General features: G+C 43.4%; 1 protein-coding gene across 2 annotated transcripts in view; it reads right to left on the reverse strand.

Annotated features, from left to right (window-relative positions):
- Nucleotides 1-18,856, reverse strand: part of stk10 (serine/threonine kinase 10) — a 113,975-nt gene that overhangs the window by 70,781 nt on the left and 24,338 nt on the right. For both annotated transcript variants that reach the window (XM_078231118.1, XM_078231117.1), the window contains exon 2: nt 12,735-12,899. In XM_078231118.1, coding sequence (XP_078087244.1) covers nt 12,735-12,899 — 165 coding nt within the window. The remainder of the gene's footprint in view (nt 1-12,734; nt 12,900-18,856) is intronic.

Raw genomic sequence — 18,856 nt, forward strand, 5'->3', positions numbered from 1 at the left:
TCAACGTTGCAAAGAGGCACACTCCAGTTCCAGTGAGTCACTCAGCTCTCTGGGAACTACATCCATCGCTTTTCTAACTGGCACCTTATCTAGGATGAATACAGCATCCAAGTAATAAACAAGAAAGATGTGGATGTCAAAACGATAAAATATGTAACTGGGAACATCCTGCAGAGGGTACAGTAACCTTCATATTTCAGTCATCTGAAATTCATGCTAAACAATAAACCTGTACATTGATTAGGAACAAAGGAGGAGTAGGCCATTCAGCCCATCCAGCCTGCTCCATCATTCAAGTAGATCATGGCTGATCATCTACCTTAATGCTACTTTCCTACGCTATCCTCATATCCTTTGACGTCATTAGTATCTAGAAATCTAATGATCTCTATCTTGGACATACTCAATTACTGAGTTCCCGCAACCCTCTGGGTAGAGAATTTCAATGATTCATAATACCAAGTAAAGAAATTCCTCCTCATCTCAGACTTGATGGCTTGCCCCTTATTCCGAGACTGTCGTGTCTGGTTATAGACACCTACTCTTTCCCCCCAGGCAAGAGGAGATAGCCCTTTCTGCATCTATCAAATGTAGCCCCCTACGCTCAATGAGAGAATTTGGGTGAACAGAGGCACTGCAATTTCCTCCATCTCTTCTCATAGGACAGTCCCGCCATCCAAGCAATTGGCTTGATGAATGTCCACTGCACTTTTAAAATTTGGGATGCAAAAGACTGGCATCTGTGGACCAACTTCCCATACTTGCATTGCTAAAAGCAACACCCTTTTCCCAACAAGAGAACCATTCAAAGAAAGAGCCTGCAATTCTACTACTGAGATAATGGGATCAATTGCAGCAATACACAGACTCAGACTCTGGATCCAAACTAAAAGTGAGCATATAAAAGCCCTGCGAAGATTGCAACATAAGGTACAGGATGCTCTGATGCTTGTTATATTGGTTCCTGCCTAGTAACAAGGGTGGACCGTCTGAGTGTTCTCATTGATCATCATACCAGTTCAAAGGTCAGTGAACAACTATTCTTGAGGCAGTCTGCTAGCCAGAAGTGTCGCAAAGACAAAAAGGACATAAACGGGTTTCAGTTAAAGTTAAAAGAAAGAAACAGAGAAACAGACTGGAACTTAAAGAGCTGGGGAGCAGACTTGAAAAGGGCCGCAGAGGCAAAGATATCCCGTTGGAGCAGTGGTGATCCGCTTAGCACGGCCATAAATCTGAAAGTATGTTTGTGGACTAGCGTTTGAACGTGCTCGGGAATCCAGAGAAAAGGAATCTCAAAGGTGGGATAGAAGTCCTGCAAGGTGAACCATTGTTAAAGATAGTAAGAAGTCTCACAACACAAGTCCAACAGGTTTGTAAGCCATGATCCCAAGTGATGAAGGAGCAGCTGTCCGAAAACTCGTGACTCCAAATAAACCTGCTGGACTTTAACTTGGTGTTGAGAGACTTCTTACTGAGCCCACCCCAGTCTAACATCGGCATGTCCACATCATTGTTAAAGATGTTCGAGTGGGAGTGACATTTGGAGAGAATTCCAAGGCAGGAACATCAAATGTGGAAACAGAAAAATCTCCTGAGAAAGACAAAGTTTCAGTGAGATTGGTTGGTTGGCTCAGTGTGACGACATCTGGGTAGTGTTGAGAAATCCACAAAAATCAGACTTCACACTTAAGTCATTGTATCTTAATGAACTTGTGGTAAAGTTGGTTTTTGTTCAGTCAAAACTTGTGGAACCCTGTGAATTTATTCGAAATGAGACGTTCCGAATCTCAACCTTTATCTAATTTAAACAAAATGTAACTGGTCTCCAACTGGATCTCCCTCCATGTCCCAGAGTCTGACCAAAGTTCACAGTGTTCATCAAAAAGACGTTTCACTCAAAACCCAACCATACAGCAAGGAAAAATCACAGCCATAGCTTTTTGAAGAGTAACTTTCTTCCCTAACTCTCCCCTTAATCACCACCAGTGACAATTGAGGTTAGCTAATGGCGGTGGCACAGTGGTTAGCACTGCTGCCTCAGCGCCAGGGATCCAGGTTCAATTCCAGCCTTGGGTGACTTCTCCCCATGTCTGCTTGAGTTTCCTCCGGGTGCTCCTCCCACAGTCCCAAAGATGTGTGGGTTAGGTGGATTGACCGTGCTAAATTGCCCCTTAGTGTCCAGTAACATGTAGGTTAGGCAGATTAGCCAGGAGGGGGCACGGTAGTGGGGCTCAGTAAGATGTTCTTTTGGAGAGTTGGTGCAGACTTGATGGGCCGAACAGCCTCCTTCTGCACTGTAGGGATTCTATGGCGCACTCTTACAAGATGGTGCAGAAAACCCTCCTGATTTCATCTAGTCTGCTGCCGAAGGCCCAGAACTGAGTGGAAGACAAAATACATCAAATTTATTACCACCAGGGTTCATCATCAGTGCCAACCCAGGCACTGTGGGATGTTAAATATAGGTAATGATAGGAAGTTGATCCCTCGGTTTATTGACAGAGGGAAAGGGCTCCAGGCTGTCCCCTCAAGCATTAAGCAATCTTCCAGAAAAGTTACTGGCAACGAAGAACAAAATCAGCTGAATTCCCGGACATGGATACAGACAGTAAAGCAATGAGAACTGGGGTCTCCCTCGGAAGCAGCAGCACAGCTGTCGAGGTATCATGCACAGAAAGTTTATTAATGTAGGCCAGCTGGTAGTTGCTAACTTATGATGCTTATTAATAGAACTCCAATGGAGCAAGACTCAGCTAATCTTTCCAGATACTGCACTTCCGCTGGGCGAATTGTAATGTTCAGAGCAACATTAAGGTAACACATTGAATTCAAAGCAATGCAAGGAGTTGAATCTGATTAATCCTTCTTGTTAAGCATTAGTGGCCTGTAGACCCGAGCCTTGACTTCCACACAAATATAACGCTGTCCTTTGATACCATTTTTTTTAAATGAGTAAACTCCACAGATGCATCCAGAAGTAATATTAAAAGTGAGGTAATTCAGCCCAATGTCAGTTTCCCATCACCAAGCAAAGAAAAGAGTCGTGTCTGCATCTTACAGCCAGTCTACACCCAGGGACCTACAACAGCGGGCTGGGCTGAGCAGAAGTTTAAAAACCCCCCGCTGACCGCTTCTCATTCGGCAAGCCTCCACTCACTCAGTAAGGAAGCTCATACACCTCAAAGCCCATGGGGAGATCTATCGATGATCTGCAACCCCCCCCCCCTTCATAATAAAAAGCAAAACCCAAATTATGGCAGAGAAACAGAAGCAGAGAAGCAGCTCTATCTTCACATTAGCTTGGAGCACTGCAACAGCAAAACTCGCATTAGATTCAGCTGTCGGGTAAACACTGGAGAAAGTATGCAAGTATTCCTTGCAGCTGGTGTCCTGAAGACAGCTGCAAGTTCGCCCACTAAGTGGCCTCTGCACAAATCAGCATTTATTTTCCCTTCAGGTTACAGATCCTCTAGGCAACACCACAGCAAAAAAAAAAGGTGGTTTATAATCCCACTTTTATTTGCTGTTATTACACGCATTAATTTCTTCTCAACTTCCTTCTTCCCTGAAAGCAATAATCTTTCACTTCCCATCTCTTGGTTGCCAGACATCTAATTCCAATTGAAAACAGAAAAAATTACAATTAAGCCTTATATTCAAAATGCATATCTGTGCATCCCTGAGAAATTTGGAATGGGTGGGGGAGGTAAGCAGAGGCAAGGCATACTTCTATTCGTGAACGTCTTACTCCTTTTCTATCTAAAAAGTAAAAACATACTTGACTTTGTCCTCGCCACTCTGCCTGTCGCAGATACATTTGTCCATGATAATAATGGTAGAGTGACCACTGCACAGTCCTTGTAGAGCTGAAGTATCATCCATCCAAGGGCGGCACAGTGGCACAATGGTTAGCACTGATACCTCACAGTGCCAGGGACCCGGGTTCAATTACGGTCTTGGGTCACTGTGTGTGGAGTTTGCACATTCTCCCAGTGTCTGCGTGGGATTCCTCCGGGTGCTCCGGTTTCCTCCAGTCCCAAGATGTGCGGATTAGGTTGATTGCCCCTTAGTGTCAGGGGGACTAAGCAGGTAAATACATGGGGTTACAGGGATAGGTCCCGGGTGGGATTGTTGTCGGTGTGGGCCAAATGACCTCCTTCTGCACTGTAGGGATTCTAATGATTAGCAAGTGTAGGAAGGTTTGTGTGTCCAAAATCTACACAAAGCTCATAAAGGAAATTCTGCAGTGAGCAACCAAAACACTGACATGCTGTTTATATTTCAGTTCTACTTTGGGGAAGAGGCAGACCACAACTAATGTTTTTGACACAAAATGTCGTCTTCTACCAGGATTCGCAACAAGGCTGCTTGAAGGAGAACCATGAATTTTCATAATGCGGACAAAACCACTCGCTCAACATTCCATGGTTAATTCCAATTCAAAATTCAGATTAGAATGATTCTGACTAGAAACTAATGTGCACCAAGTAAGCAATGAACAATGTACCCTGCATAGTAATGTGGAACTAGATCAATTTTGTTCTTACCTCCAAGTCAACGTTAAGGAACTGCTTTCTTTGAACTAGAAGTAGGGAATAGGAAATTGTAACTGGTGTTCCAAATCTCCATTTTATAAGCAAAAATGTGTTTTTCATCAAGTTACTTTTACAATGAGCCCAAATTTGAAATGAGGCAGTTTTAAAGCCTGTGCAACGATCAGTGATATTTCTTGGTGACTTTGTGGTTGAATTTTAAATTATTACATGCATTTTTAAGCACCAGGAAAAATATTTTTCCCCAATACTCCTGCCCTCAAGTATTCTTTTCCACTTGGCCTTGCTATCTGAATCTTTGAAAGAAAATCATAGACTCTCTAGGTCCAAACTTTCACTTTCTGTTCACTGTCCGCTGCTGCTTTTGTAATCTGATTTTCTTTGCTCCAATACTAGGGGGCCATACCTTTAGCTGCTTAAACCCTAAGCTCCAGAATTCCCTCCCTAAACCCTTTAGCCTCGCGTTCCTCCTTTGAATCGCTCCACATAATCTACCACTTTGTTCAAGCTCCTGGTTGCTTGCTTCAATATCTTCTTGTGGCCCAGTGTCAAATTCTGTCTGATAAAAGCATCTGTGAACGGCCTTGGGATGTTCTGCTGCATTAGGAAATGCTATATCAAAGTGAAGGTTGTTGTTAACGTGCTCAGAGATGAAGCGCTCTGCATGAATTTGCTACAAATAAATGTAAATTGCTGTTGCAACCCTTACAAAAGATGTAACGGCTACTGCCTGCAAAGCCAAGTCAAGAATAATTTTCTATTTAATGACATAAATATATATATTCCTTCATAATGTTTCCCCAAAAAGAACAATACTTTGCATTGAATTTGTGTGGATATGGTCTGCACTGAATTTATATGGATATGGAAAGCAGATTACTGTCAGACCAACTGGCAACAGTTTCAGTCTTCAAGGTTTGAGTAAAACAACAGCTGCAAACATCTAATGCCTGTAATGCAGTCAATTGTCCCAAAGCCTTTCACTGGAGCGTGATTAAATAATATTTGCTTTGAAGGTTATTGGGAGAGGTAGCCAAGAGTTTGTTTAAAGTGGTAGGTTTTAAAGAGCACTTTAAAGTAGGAGAGGGGTAAGTGAGGCAGAGAGATTTGGGTCAGGACTTCGGGTCCAGGCAGCATGGCCACTAGGTCAAGTGATTAAAACCAGGACATGCAAGAGGCTCGAATTAAAGTAGTGCAGATGTCTCGGAGGATTGTAGGAGAGTACAGAGATTGAGAGTAGATGCTATGGAGGTGAATTGAAAACAAGGTTTTTAAGATCAAAGTGTTGTCCGACTGGGATTAAATCTAGATTAGCGGCAGAGGGATGATGGGGGGGAGAAAACAGGACTTGGTGTTGGGTGGCCTCAAGTTTACAGAGGACACAATATGGGATGATTGGTCAGGAGAGCACTGGAATAGTTAATTCTAGAGCTAACAAAAGCATAGATGAAGATCTCATCAGCAGCTTGGCTGAGAGCGAGTGAGGGGAACAGGTGTTTATGGATGCAAGAGCCTTGTGACAGAGCGGATATTAGGTTGGAAGCTCAGCGTCAAATAGGGTGCTAATGTCTCAAAGGATCTGAGTGCTCAGGGCAAGACTATATCAAGATATCTCATATTCTGCACACGAGCACTACTGACTAACATAAGTAGAACACCATAGAATCCTACAGTGCAGAAGGAGGTCATTCGGCCCATTGAGTCTGCGCTGACCACAATCCCACCCAGGCCCTATCCCCACAACCCCATTCACCCTAGCGAGCCCCCCTGATACCAAGGGGCAATTTAGCATTGCCAAACCACCTAACCCGCACATCTTTTGATTGTGGGAGGAAACTGGAGCAAACCCACACGGACACGGGGAGGACGTGCAAACTCCACACAGTCACCCGAGCCAGGAATCGAACCCGGGTCCCTGGCGCTGTGAGGCAGCAGTGCTAACCATTGTGTCACCGTGCCACGTCTACAGGTATTCCATCTGTTACCAATCTCAAATTTAAATGTTCTTTTGCTAATGTACATAGAAGAGATGGCATTGGCTGCTGTCATTATTCCAAGATATTAAACCAAAAAATTAGAAAAGGAGTTATTATTATGAATGAGAGAAGACATCTGTCCCAGATTTGGTTTGCATAAAATGGTGGTGGTCAAAAGCATTAAATAGATTTAATAAACACTTCAATCAAATTTTGAGATCTAAAACTATTCATTTTACATAATACATTGGTTTTCTCGTGGCCGGTTGTTTTGTGACGCAAAATGTTTAAACATCAACTTGAACAAACTCAAAACACTCTCGAAATAATGCATTGCTGCAATTGGGATAACTGGTGCCATCTGTTAAGACACTTTCATAGCTCATAGTGAGAAGTACGAATTTGGAATGCGACAATCCAGTGTATAAACTGGACCTGTACGCATACTTTCAAAGCTGCAAATGTGGGAATGCAACTTGTACAGGGTGCTACAGGACTTCACAAACTAAGTCTAAAGAGGATACTAAGGGCATTTCTAGAGTGCCTCTCACGACCACCAGATGGTCCGAAGTGTTTTCCAGCCAATGAAGTTTTTTTAAAAAAAAAGTATAGTCATAATTGTAAAGTAGGAAAAACACTAGCCAATCTCCACAAACAACTCCCACTTACCAAGCATCACAATCTGACCATCAACTGCAGTCATTCTGTACCTCCCTATGAAAATTCCCTGGTGGCAGACTACAGCACGAAGCCTTACTGAGCGCCAAGAATCAACAGCACCGCGATAATCATTTTTTGTGATATTGATTGAGGGATAAACATCAGCCTGGACACTCGATAACTCCCCATTAGCTTATTTGAAATAGTGGCATAGGATGTTTTAAATTCACCCGAGGGGACAGACAGGACTTCAGTTTAACATCTCATCCAAAGCGTAGCTCTCCTTCAGTACTGCATAAGTATCAACTTTGATTTTTATGCTGAAATTCTGGAGTAAGACTTGAACTTCTAACTCAGGGGTGAGTGTGCTACCCACTTAGACACAGCTGACACACAAACAGTTCAAAGATTCAGATGGACTAAGTTGTCAGTAACCTTTGGCCAATTCCACACCCCTACTGCCCCCCCCCCCCCCGCCAAAAAAAAACAAAAATGGGCTGCTGGATGTATTATTCTTCCCAAAAAATCATGCAACTAAAGTTTAGAAAATGAGAACTGTCACAGGAGGAATACGAGAGAAAACACGACAGGTCAGATACAGGTCGGGTAAATTACTCAATTCCTGAAACATAACTTCAGTACTATTCTCAATTTTTCAATCCCAAAATACTTGTTCTTTTTTTAAAAACGTACACCTGTTTTCCCCAATCCACTGAATTATGTTTTCTTTTTCAAATTTAAGACTCCTGAGAATCAGGTGGAAAAATGGCCAGTTGGCTAGAATTATATGTTACATGAAGGAAGATGGTTGTGGTTGTTGGAGCCAATCATCTCAGCATCTCAGAAGAGGAAAGGCAGGAGTGCCCAGGCACAACTATTCAGCTACTTCATTATTGACCTTCCCTCCAACATAAGGTCAAAAGTGGAACGTTCGCTGTCAACTGCAGTGCTCAATACCATTTGCAACAGCTAAAACTGCCTTGCACCCCTATGCAATAAGATTTGGACAACATTCAGACTGGGACTGAAACGTGGCATGTAACATTCATGCCATACAAGTGCCAGGCAACGATCATCACCCCTTGTCATTGAACAGCATTGCCATTGCTCAATCCCCCATATCAACATCCTGGTGATTACAATAAATCAGAAACTTATCCGAACCATTCATGTAAATACTGCAGTTATAAAAGCAGAGTAAGAGTTTTAACAACGCCAGGTTAAAGTCCAACAGGTTTATTTGGTAGCAAATACCATTAGCTTTCGGAGCGCTGCTCCACGAAGGAGCAGCGCTCCGAAAGCTACTGGTATTTGCTACCAAATAAACCTGTTGGACTTTAACCTGGTGTTAAAACTCTTACTGTGTTCACCCCAGTCCAACGCCGGCATCTCCACATCACGTTATAAAAGGTCAGAGATTGGGAATTCTGGGGGGAGTAACTCAACTGACTCCCCAAAATCTTTTCACCATCTAGTTTTTTTCTGGATGAATGTGGCTCCAACAACACTCACGGAGCTCATAATCCAGAACAATGCAGTCCGCTTGATCAGTACCCCATCCACACCTTATATATTGACTCCCTCCACCACTCACTAGTGGCAGCAGAGTACCATATACAAGATGCACTCTAGAAACTTGTCAAATAACCTGTTCCAAATCAGCAACCTCTTCCAGCTATGGACAAGGGTAATTGATACATGGGAACATGACAAGGATCATTTCCACCCCAAGCTACACATCACCCTGACTTGGAACTATGTCAATGTTCATTCTCTGTTGTGTCAAAATTCTTGAACTCCCTCTCTAATAGCGCTTTGGATGTATCGACACCTCATGAAGATGGCGGCTCACCACCACCTTCTCCAGCACAATTAAGGATGAGCAACAAATGGTGGCCAACTGATTAGCCCTGGTTGACGTCATTGGAGGAAGTGCAGTGGAGTGTTCGGTAATAGAAAAGTTTTGCTGAAACTGAAAGGAAAAAGCTGCAAGACATGGGCGACACTGGCCTTGGTATACAGTGCAGACACCAAGGCAGCATCAAGAGAGGAACAATGAGTGGATACTAATGAGATGCAGGTACAGAGATGAATGCCTGGAGTAATGAGCAAGGAAAGCATCAGGGGATCAGAAAATACTATAGGAGCAAAGTAGCGGAGGAGAGATTAAAACCGTATGGCCATCAGTTGTATAGAGAGAGAGAGAGAGTGTGAGTGATGGAGATGGAACTGCCAGGAAAAAGAGAAAGCCTAAGGCCAGATGGAAAGATGCGACGGCAAGAGACTTAAACGCAACAGGATCAGAAGAGGAAAGGCTGACTGATAGGAGTTGGAACAGTGCAATTAACCAGCTTGTGGCAGCCCCAAGTGAAATGGGAGAGATCAAAAGAAGAATAAGAACATAAGAATATCAGAACTAGGAGCAGGTAATTCAGCTCCTCAAGCCTGCTGCACCTTTCAATACAATAATGGCCGATAAATGCTGGCCTAGCCAGCAATGTTCATATCCAAAGAATGAATTCAAAAAGTAGCATGTAATAAAGCAGTAAGAAGAAACAATGTGCAGGGGTACAGGGAAAAGGCAACGGAAATGGCCCAAGTCTTGATGCTTGTTTGAAGAGCTGGTACAGACACGATGGGCCAAATGGCCTCCTTCTGCACTGTAACAATTCTGTGAAATCCCTCCATGGCCTTATTTGCTTTCAATCTCTAATCTCCTCAGTCCTAAAACTCTCCAAGATATCTTCATACCTTCCAACTCTGGTCTCTAGTGAGAGTTCAATTTTTACTGAGCCACCATTGGCAGCTATGCCTTCAGTTAGCTGGACCCAAGCTCTGGAATTCTCTCCATGAGCTTCTCTACCCATCCTCCTCTAATACACAAACTTAACTCTTTAACCAAACGTTTGCCAAACGTGTATTTAAATTAACTGAAGGTGTCCCTGTAACAAATCCAAGCCAATCAGCTCAGTGCCCACCAGGTGGAATTCATATTTTCTGGATGAGGATTTAGCAACTTTTTCTCATCACTGAATGAGCAAAATGAAATCCATTGCTACTTTGACTAAATCAAAGCTGTGTGGGAAGGAAATGAGCACTTACAAAACTCAAGTATCACGGCAGTTTTTGTTTAAAAATATGAGAATTTTAATACATCATCATATCAACACAAGTCGAACACAAAATGGCAGGAAAGTCCACTGAACTTATGACCATGTTTTACGGTTTCCATCTTGGAAACATTTCTGAAACTTGGCAATCATTGTTCATATTGTATTTCTGCTCATTAGCTTCAATGTGTGCGACTGCATGTACTTTTTAAAGTAGATAGTTTTTCTCTGGCCCTAGATTTGCTTAAAAAGATGCGATGACATGCTAATAAGGGAGGTCTTGTGCTGCAGTAGGTCGCATCCCTGTTTTCTGAGGCAGTAACTCCGAGTTTGACACCCATTCCAGGACCTGATGGCCAAGGTGCGTTCATAACGCGGTCAAACATGTTGAGCGTCAATCTGCAAACCCTTCCAACACGCCAATGGCTGACAGTAAAAGCAGGAGACACTCCTGGTCAGCCGTGCTTAATGCGGAATGGCATAAAGCCTCTGGTCACAGATTAGCGACCTGTTCCAGGAATAACTAGCTAGGGAAACAGACAAAAATCTGCCTTAGTGAACCACTAGGTGCGGGAAGAGAATTGGAACAAGACAAGTCATAAAAAGTACCCATCAACTCCTCGGCTGGTAATTACGAAAGATCTATGCAGTTAAGAAAGCACCTCTTCAAAGTTTGCATGGATACACAAGGTATTGACAGGTTAATTGTTTAATCATAAATACCAGGAAACACTCAAAAGCACTGATTTACTGCACTTATTTTTGTTATTGCATTGAATTGCAATTGTTCAATAATGAACAGCTATAGACTCTTGAGTTGTATGGTCAGAACAATCCAAATATATTCACAAACAGCATCATAATGCAGAACTAGAATCGAGTGAGGAAGGAAGTTGGGTGTAACTGGGCAGTGCCACGGGTTGGACACTGGTTGTTTACTTGGGTTTAAATCAAGCCCAGATCAAGAGTAAAAGTCTCCACAGAGCAGCCCTATGGGAAATGAATTTAGACACCATCAGTCTGATCTGGTGCTCGACCTGAAATTATCAGATGCCCCAAATGGATATTTCATACCCCCGTGAGCAAAAGTTCACCCAAAAAAATGCAGTTTACATAACAGGGGGACACTTTTCATGCAGGCCCTCTCCCCAAAAAGGGACAAACACAAGAAAATTTAGCTGGAAGGGGACAGAGAGTGTCAGTGTTTTGAGAGAGAGAGCGAGAGAGAGAGAGAGAGGGAGGACTTGATCAGGAACAACCATGCCTGTGACCCAGACCAGGGAAGAGGATACACAAATGGCAAAGTTCCGAAAGGGTAGGAAAGCTTATAAGGGAGGGCGAGGCTTCGTGAGAACAGGAGAACCGCAAAAAGGCAAGCTGTGTTACAGATTGAAAGCATAAAGATAAGCAAGTCACTCCATGAAGGGGCTGAGGGAGGGAGATGGTAGAGAAGGCGGATTCTAAACAAAAGGAGAGAGTTGGAACATGGAAAGGAGCTCAAAGGAAGAGGAGGTGCCAGAGGAGTAAGGCAAATACATTTCTAAATGCAAAAGGGCACCTTACCACAAAGGGGAATCTTTGGAATATGAAACGGACATTATCATGTATGGTGCCAAGTTTTGAACATGAAAGAACTAAAATTAGTAGACAAAACTCACACAACTGACCATTTATTACTTATCACCAAACATTTTGAGAATTTTAGTGCCTAACACAAGTAAACCATTAGTGTTTCAAAATCTATTTCAAGATAGTGGGCAGCACTGTGGCACAGTGGTTAACACTGCTACCTCACAGCACCAGGGACCCCAGTTCGACTCCAGCCTTGCATGACTGTGGGGAATTTGCATGTTCTCCCAGTGTCTGCATGGGTTTCTTCTGGGTGGTCCGGTTTCCTCCCACAGTCCAAAGATATGCGGTTTAGGTGGATTGGCCATGCTAAATTGCCTCTTAGTGTCCCAAAATATGTAGGATAGGTAGTTAAGCCATGGTAAGTCCGGGGGGTTACTGAGGATCAGTGCAGACTTGATGGGCTGAATGGCCTCCTTCTGCACTGTCGGAATCTCTGGATTCTACTGGTGCTATGGAGGCTCTGCAACAATTCTGCATGTCTGTAAGGGGGAAAATTCAATTGGATTTTCCCTTTAAAGAACGGATTGCTTGTTCAGTTTTAACAATGTACTACCTTCAGTCAGCACACGAACCGCCGACATGCTGGCCACAATGCTGTGGAAAACAATTCAGGAAGGAAAAAGGTGGAGCAATCCATTCAGGACAATTTCCATGCACCTCCCTGTAGCCTGGAACATTGTCCATGACTGACAGCTGGTTCCCCATCTACTCAGCGATTATGGTTTGCCATCTACCCAGTGGTAATTTATAACCAGAGAGTCTCACTTGTCAGCAAAGTAAAAGGAAATAAGTCTCCTCCTTACCCATAATTTATTTTCATAAAAGAAGGCATCCAGCTGCTTAACAATGTAAGCATGGTCACAAGAGGCTAGAATCTCAATTTCCACCATATAGTCTTCAAGTTCTTCTTCACTCTTCACCTCAATAACCTTTGCAGCAGCTAAGATTCCAGTCTCTTTGTTTATGGCCTGTAATAGATAAATATTAAAAATGTTCATACATGGCAAGGTGTTGTATTGAAACACAGCAAATACAAAAATCTTTCAACATCAGTTCACCATTCCGAGAGCGAATCAGTAAATGAGCTAACATTGTGTGTTATTGATTTTGTGTGGTTTCCACTGCAGCCCTAAAATCAGAGGAAATGTGTCAGCAAACTGGGCCAGAACGTACAGTCAATGGCAAATAATCAGCACCTGCCTTGACCACATGTACTTTCCATGAGATTTCGCACTGAAAGTTGTCGAAAGTGATCTGGGGCCCAGGTGAATAGGTCAAACAACTGTGTACGTCCTTAACCTGATTGAAGAACCATTAATAAATAATACAGCACCTGAAACAGGAGCTCAAGTCAGAGAAGTGAATTCAATGTCAAATGAGGTACTGAAAACCGGAGGGGAAAAGCAAGAGAATGAAAGATTGGATTGAATTGAGAGAGAGAGAAAGACAAAAAAAAGTTGGAGAGAATTAATTCGAAGCTGAAAAAGCGAATTGCCACAGATGTAGAAGTTACTTTTCAATACAGAGGTTATTCGGCAGTAATTATGAAATACACCATTGAAAGAGCTTTCTGAAACTGCAAAGGACAAACCCTAACTTTGTCACAAATTTAGTTCTTATCTGCAGCACTGCATATATGAGCTAAAGATGCCACAGAAAGTTCAGAACTTCACCCCATTCAATGCATTTGAAAAGGGGAGCCAGGCAGCAAGATGACATTTTTGCAAAGCTGGTGGGGAAGAAACTAATCGCATCGAGCAATTTTGCATTTTCACATTTAATTGCTTATCTGCCTTTGCTGAAATTGCTAACCAATTTGCAAAACCTTCACAAAATGCTGGTTAGGAAATCTTAGTAAATTTTGTCCCATGGTCTTTGTTAACACTGCCTCAAACAGCAGCAACCTCCACACTCAATCTAAATCTGGATGGACAGACTACAATTTGTTTAGGCTAACCAGAGGCATAGAACACAACTCAGGCATAAAAGATGGTGACCTCAGTTTGCAATCCCAAGCTTAAGAACACCCACCAGCCAAAAAGGAAATCCTAAAGCCAAAAACTGAGACTTAAAAGCAACGGTGTAAGTAAGTGTCTGTTGCTCCAATGTTAAGCCACCGCCCCTAATGTTCCTGCAACTCTTGTCTAATTCTCCTTCCACTTCAGCCTCCACACCCCCCACCCACCCTGTGAAACATTGGGCATGTTGCTATGTTAAACAAATACAAGGATAAACTGTGCACAATCTAAGTCAACATTTCAAGGCTGAAACAAGTCTCCCTTCTGTCCTAACCAACATTCCCCTCTCAACCACCACCAGCAAAAGGTTAGCTGGTCAGTCACTGATTGTGGCTCCTTGCTATATTAAATTGACTTGTGTGCTTGCATTCATTGGCTATGAGGAGTTTTGGGATGTCTTGCTGAAGATATAAAAGTTATAAAAATACACACTTTACCAAGGTAAGCTGCCAGTCTTGAAGTGAGGCCATAATTATGAAGAGGGCATTGAGCTACAAGTTATTGTCCCTGAAATTGACCAGCGAGCAAAATCATAGAATCCTACAGTGCAGAAGGAGGCCATTCAGCTCATCGAGTCTGCACCGACCACAATCCACCCCAGGCCCTATTCCCACAACCCCATTTACCCTAGTGAGTTCCCCTGACGCCGAGTGGCATTTAGCATTGCCAATCCACCTAACCCGCACATCTTTGGACTGTGGGAGGAAACCGGGGGGCCCAGTGGAAACCCACGCAGACACGGGGAGAGCGTGCAGACTCCGCAAAGACCTGAAGTCAGGAATCGAACTCTGGCGCTGTGAGGCAGCAGTGCTAACCTCTGTACCATCATGCCGCCAGAATAATTAAGATCATGTGGAAAAGCTCTCACTGTAGCTTCTTTCCCCCTTGACTGAATTGCAATCTCAGATCTCCCCAGGGCTGCAAAATGGCTTCAAACAACCGCACAACCTCAAACAGACCATTGTCCGCAGCAAACTACCCAGCCTTCAGGAGAACAGTGACCACGACACCACACAACCCTGCCACAGTAACCTCTGCAAGACGTGCCAGATCATCGACACGGATGCCACCATCTCACGCAAGAACACCATCCACCAGTTACACGGTACCTACTCTTGCAACTCGGCCAACGTTGTCTACCTGATACGCTGCAGGAAAGGATGTCCCGAGGCATGGTACATTGGGGAAACCATGCAGACGCCAAGACAACGGATGAATGAACACCGCTCGACAATCACCAGGCAAGACTGTTCTCTTCCTGTTGGGGAACACTTCAGCGGTCACGGGCATTCAGCCTCTGATCTCTGGGTAAGCATTCTCCAAGGCGGCCTTCAAGACACACGACAGCGCAGAGTCGCTGAGCAGAGACTGATAGCCAGGCTCCGCACACGAGGACGGCCTCAACCAGGATCTTGGGTTCATGTCACACTATCTGTAACCCCCACAACTTGCCTGGACTTGCAAAATCTCACTAGCTGTCCTGTCTGGAGACAATACACATCTCTTTAACCTGTGCTTAATGCTCTCTCCACTCACACTGTCTGTACCTTTAAGACTTGATTAGCTGTAAAGACTCACATTCCAATCATTATTCATGTAAATGGAGTTTGTGTCTTTGTGCCCTGTTTGTGATCAGAACTCCCACTCACCTGATGAAGGAACAGCCTGTTCTGAAAGCTAGTGGCTTTTGCTACCAAATAAACCTGTTGGACTTTAACCTGGTGTTGTTAGACTTCTTACTGTGCAAAATTGAAGCCTTTTTAAAAAAAACAAATGGCCTTATTTTTGGTATGGCAAAATAGAAAACCTTGCTCAATTGCACATTTTCTGCTTGAATGGTTAACCAGCATTTGTAAAGTTGCTCAAGTTCCAGACAGTCACACCCTTCCACTGAAGGAGGACATGGTGGCATGTATGCAACATCAAAGAGTGCGGAGAGACAGAGGAGAAATTAAATCAAAAAGGCAGGCAATACTTTGATGCTCTGGAATTTCTTGGGTGGAAACAAAAGTAAACACCATCATTCCATTGGCAACTTTCAGGAACACAGCAAAAGTCAAACTATTTAGAAGATGCCAGCTTACATTTCACGTCAAACAGTTCAAGTGAATTTAATCAACATCTTTCATTTATATTGCACCTTCAACATAGGAAAGCAACCCAAAGAGTGTTTCACAGAAATTAAGATATTAAGTGGCATAAAACTTTGCCTTGGAGAAAGGAAATTGCAGAGTGTTTTCCAAAGGGCGAGGAGGAGGGTGATTGAAGGCATGGTCTAGTCAAATGGTAGGGCAACGTTTGGAGTAAAAAATCAGAAGGGAGACCTGGAGCTGGGTGGGCGCAGGTTTATAAGACTAGGGAAGGTTAAGGGGTGAAGGCATGGAGGGCTTTGAACACGAGGATAATGTATGTCAGCAAGGAAGGGGTGCAAACTAAACTATATCCCATAAGACCATAAGACATAGGAGCAGAATTAGGCCACTCGGCCCATCGAGTTTGCTCCGTCATTCAATCATGGCTGATATTTTTCTCATCCCCTTTCTCCTGCCTTTTCGCCATGACTCCTGATCCCCTTATTAATCAAGAACCGATCTCTGTCTTAAAGACACTCAATGACCTGGTCGCCACAGTCTTCCGTGGCAAAGACTTCCACAGATTCACCACACTCTGGCTGAAGAAATTCCTTCTCATCTCTGTTTTAAAGGATCATCCCTTTAGTCTGAGGTTGTGCCCACTAGTTTTTCCTGCTAGTTGAAACATCCTCTCCACGTCCACTCTGTCCAGGCCTCACAGTATCCTGTAAGTTTCAATAAGATCCCCCCATATCCTTCTAAACTCCAACGAGTACAGACCCAGAGTCCTCAACTGTTCCCACACGACAAGCTCTTCATTCCAGGGATCATTCTTGGGAACCTCCTCTGGACCCTTTCAAGGCCAGCACACCCTTCCTTAGATACGGGGCCCAAAAGTGCTCATAATACTCCAAATGGGGTCTGACCAGAGCCTTTTGCAGCCTCAGAAGTACATCGCTGCTCTTGTATTCTAGCCCTCTCGACATGAATGCTAATATTGCATTTGTCTTCCTAAATCTGAATCTGCCCATTAACCTTGAGAATCTTGAACAAGGACTCCCAAGTCCCTTTGTGTTTCTGATTTCCTAAGCATTGTGCCGTTTAGAAAATAGACTATGCCTCCATTCCTCCTTCCGAAGTGGATAGCCTCATACTTTTCCACATTGTACTCCATCTGCCATTTCTTTGCCCACTCTCCTAACCTGTCCAAGTCCTTCTGCAGCCCCCCTACTTCCTCAATTCTACAATATCCCCCCCTCTACATACCTTTGTATCATCTGCAAACTTAGCAACAGTGCCTTCAGTTCCTTCTTCCAAATCGTTAATGTACATTGTGAAAAGTTGTGGCCCCAGCACTGACCCTGAGGCACACCACTGGTCACCAGCAGCCATCCTGAAAAAGACCCCTTAATCCCCACTCTCTATCTTCTGCCAGTCAACCAATCCTCTATCCATGCCAGGATCTTACCCTTAACACCATGGGCTTTTAACTTATTTATCCCCTCTTGAAGCAAGTCCAAAGTCATAGTGAAAATGGAGTCTTCCTCCCCTGCTGCCTATAAATACCATTTGTTGGAACATGAAACCCAGACCGCAAAATGTTTGTGCATATATATCAAACTGCAGCTGAAAGAAACAAATTATCTTAAATGCACACATACACAGGCGCACGCACACAAATGGGCCAGGTGACAAAAATAAGTGACCCTGTATGTATTACAACATTTTTATTTATTACAGATCAGTAAAAATACAGATTTGAAAAGAAACTCTGAATCCAGACATTAAATAGCAATATCAACAATAATCCCTAAAGTCACGCTAAAAATCATACTATTTCATGCCAAGCTCAATTAACAGCTCTAGCACAAGCTACAATATTTCAATAATAATGCCAGCTTAACATTTCCTCTCATTTTTGATATGCCCTAACTGGAAACTGTGGAATGCTACATTTGCAAAGCTTAGGAGTGGACCTATCAGATTTATGTCCTGCTTACCCAACACATACGCACAAGTAATGGCATGTAAACTTTTGGCTGGATATCTTTGCCACTACCAGCAAGACATGACTTACACGGTATTGATCAGCACATAACGTGAGCAACAGACACACTGAGCATGAGAGAAGAGTTAACAAAATTCATATCTCAAACATTGCCCCCAGGTGTGAACTGAGCAAAATGTGGTCAAAATAAACACCTCTTTTCAGCTACCTGACTGACCACTGTTGGTCAGTGGCAGTGAGCTGCTCTAAAATTACCTCTCCAGAGTAACTGAGGGTATGTGACTGGTTTCATATTTTGCAGCACCACTGAAAGCACAGTCAATGTCCAATCAAAAACAAACATCTTGAGAGGCAGCAGGTTCCCATTAGCACATTTTCAAACCAGAAGGATGTTTAATGTGCACAAAATGTGCCCAGGAGCACTGCGCTGGTGGCTCCAGATTCATTTCCTGGATAAAGTTCCACCTGGAAACTGCATCTGGACAATCATATGGGTATAATTAGTAGAATGTATTTTAATTTACTGACAATTTGTATTCACCCTCAATCACTTTAGTAAAACATAGTACATATAACCATCAAAGATTGAGTGGGGGATGGGGCACCAGTTGTTTTGCCGCCTCGGTCAGCCTCCCCTGTGTATTGCAATGAGTGAAATAATCTAAGCAATGCAAAGACTCTGCATTTGTAGATCATTCTGGTTGTTATGTTTGACACCATTGGCACCAGTTCAATTCCCAGCTTGGGTCACTGCCTGTGTGGAGTCTGCGCGTTCTCCCCGTGTCTGTGTGGGTTTCCTCCGGGTGCTCCCGTTTCCTCCCACAGTC

This window comes from Mustelus asterias, chromosome 16 (genome assembly GCF_964213995.1).
Source record: "Mustelus asterias chromosome 16, sMusAst1.hap1.1, whole genome shotgun sequence".
In the NCBI taxonomy this organism is placed as follows: domain Eukaryota; kingdom Metazoa; phylum Chordata; class Chondrichthyes; order Carcharhiniformes; family Triakidae; genus Mustelus; species Mustelus asterias.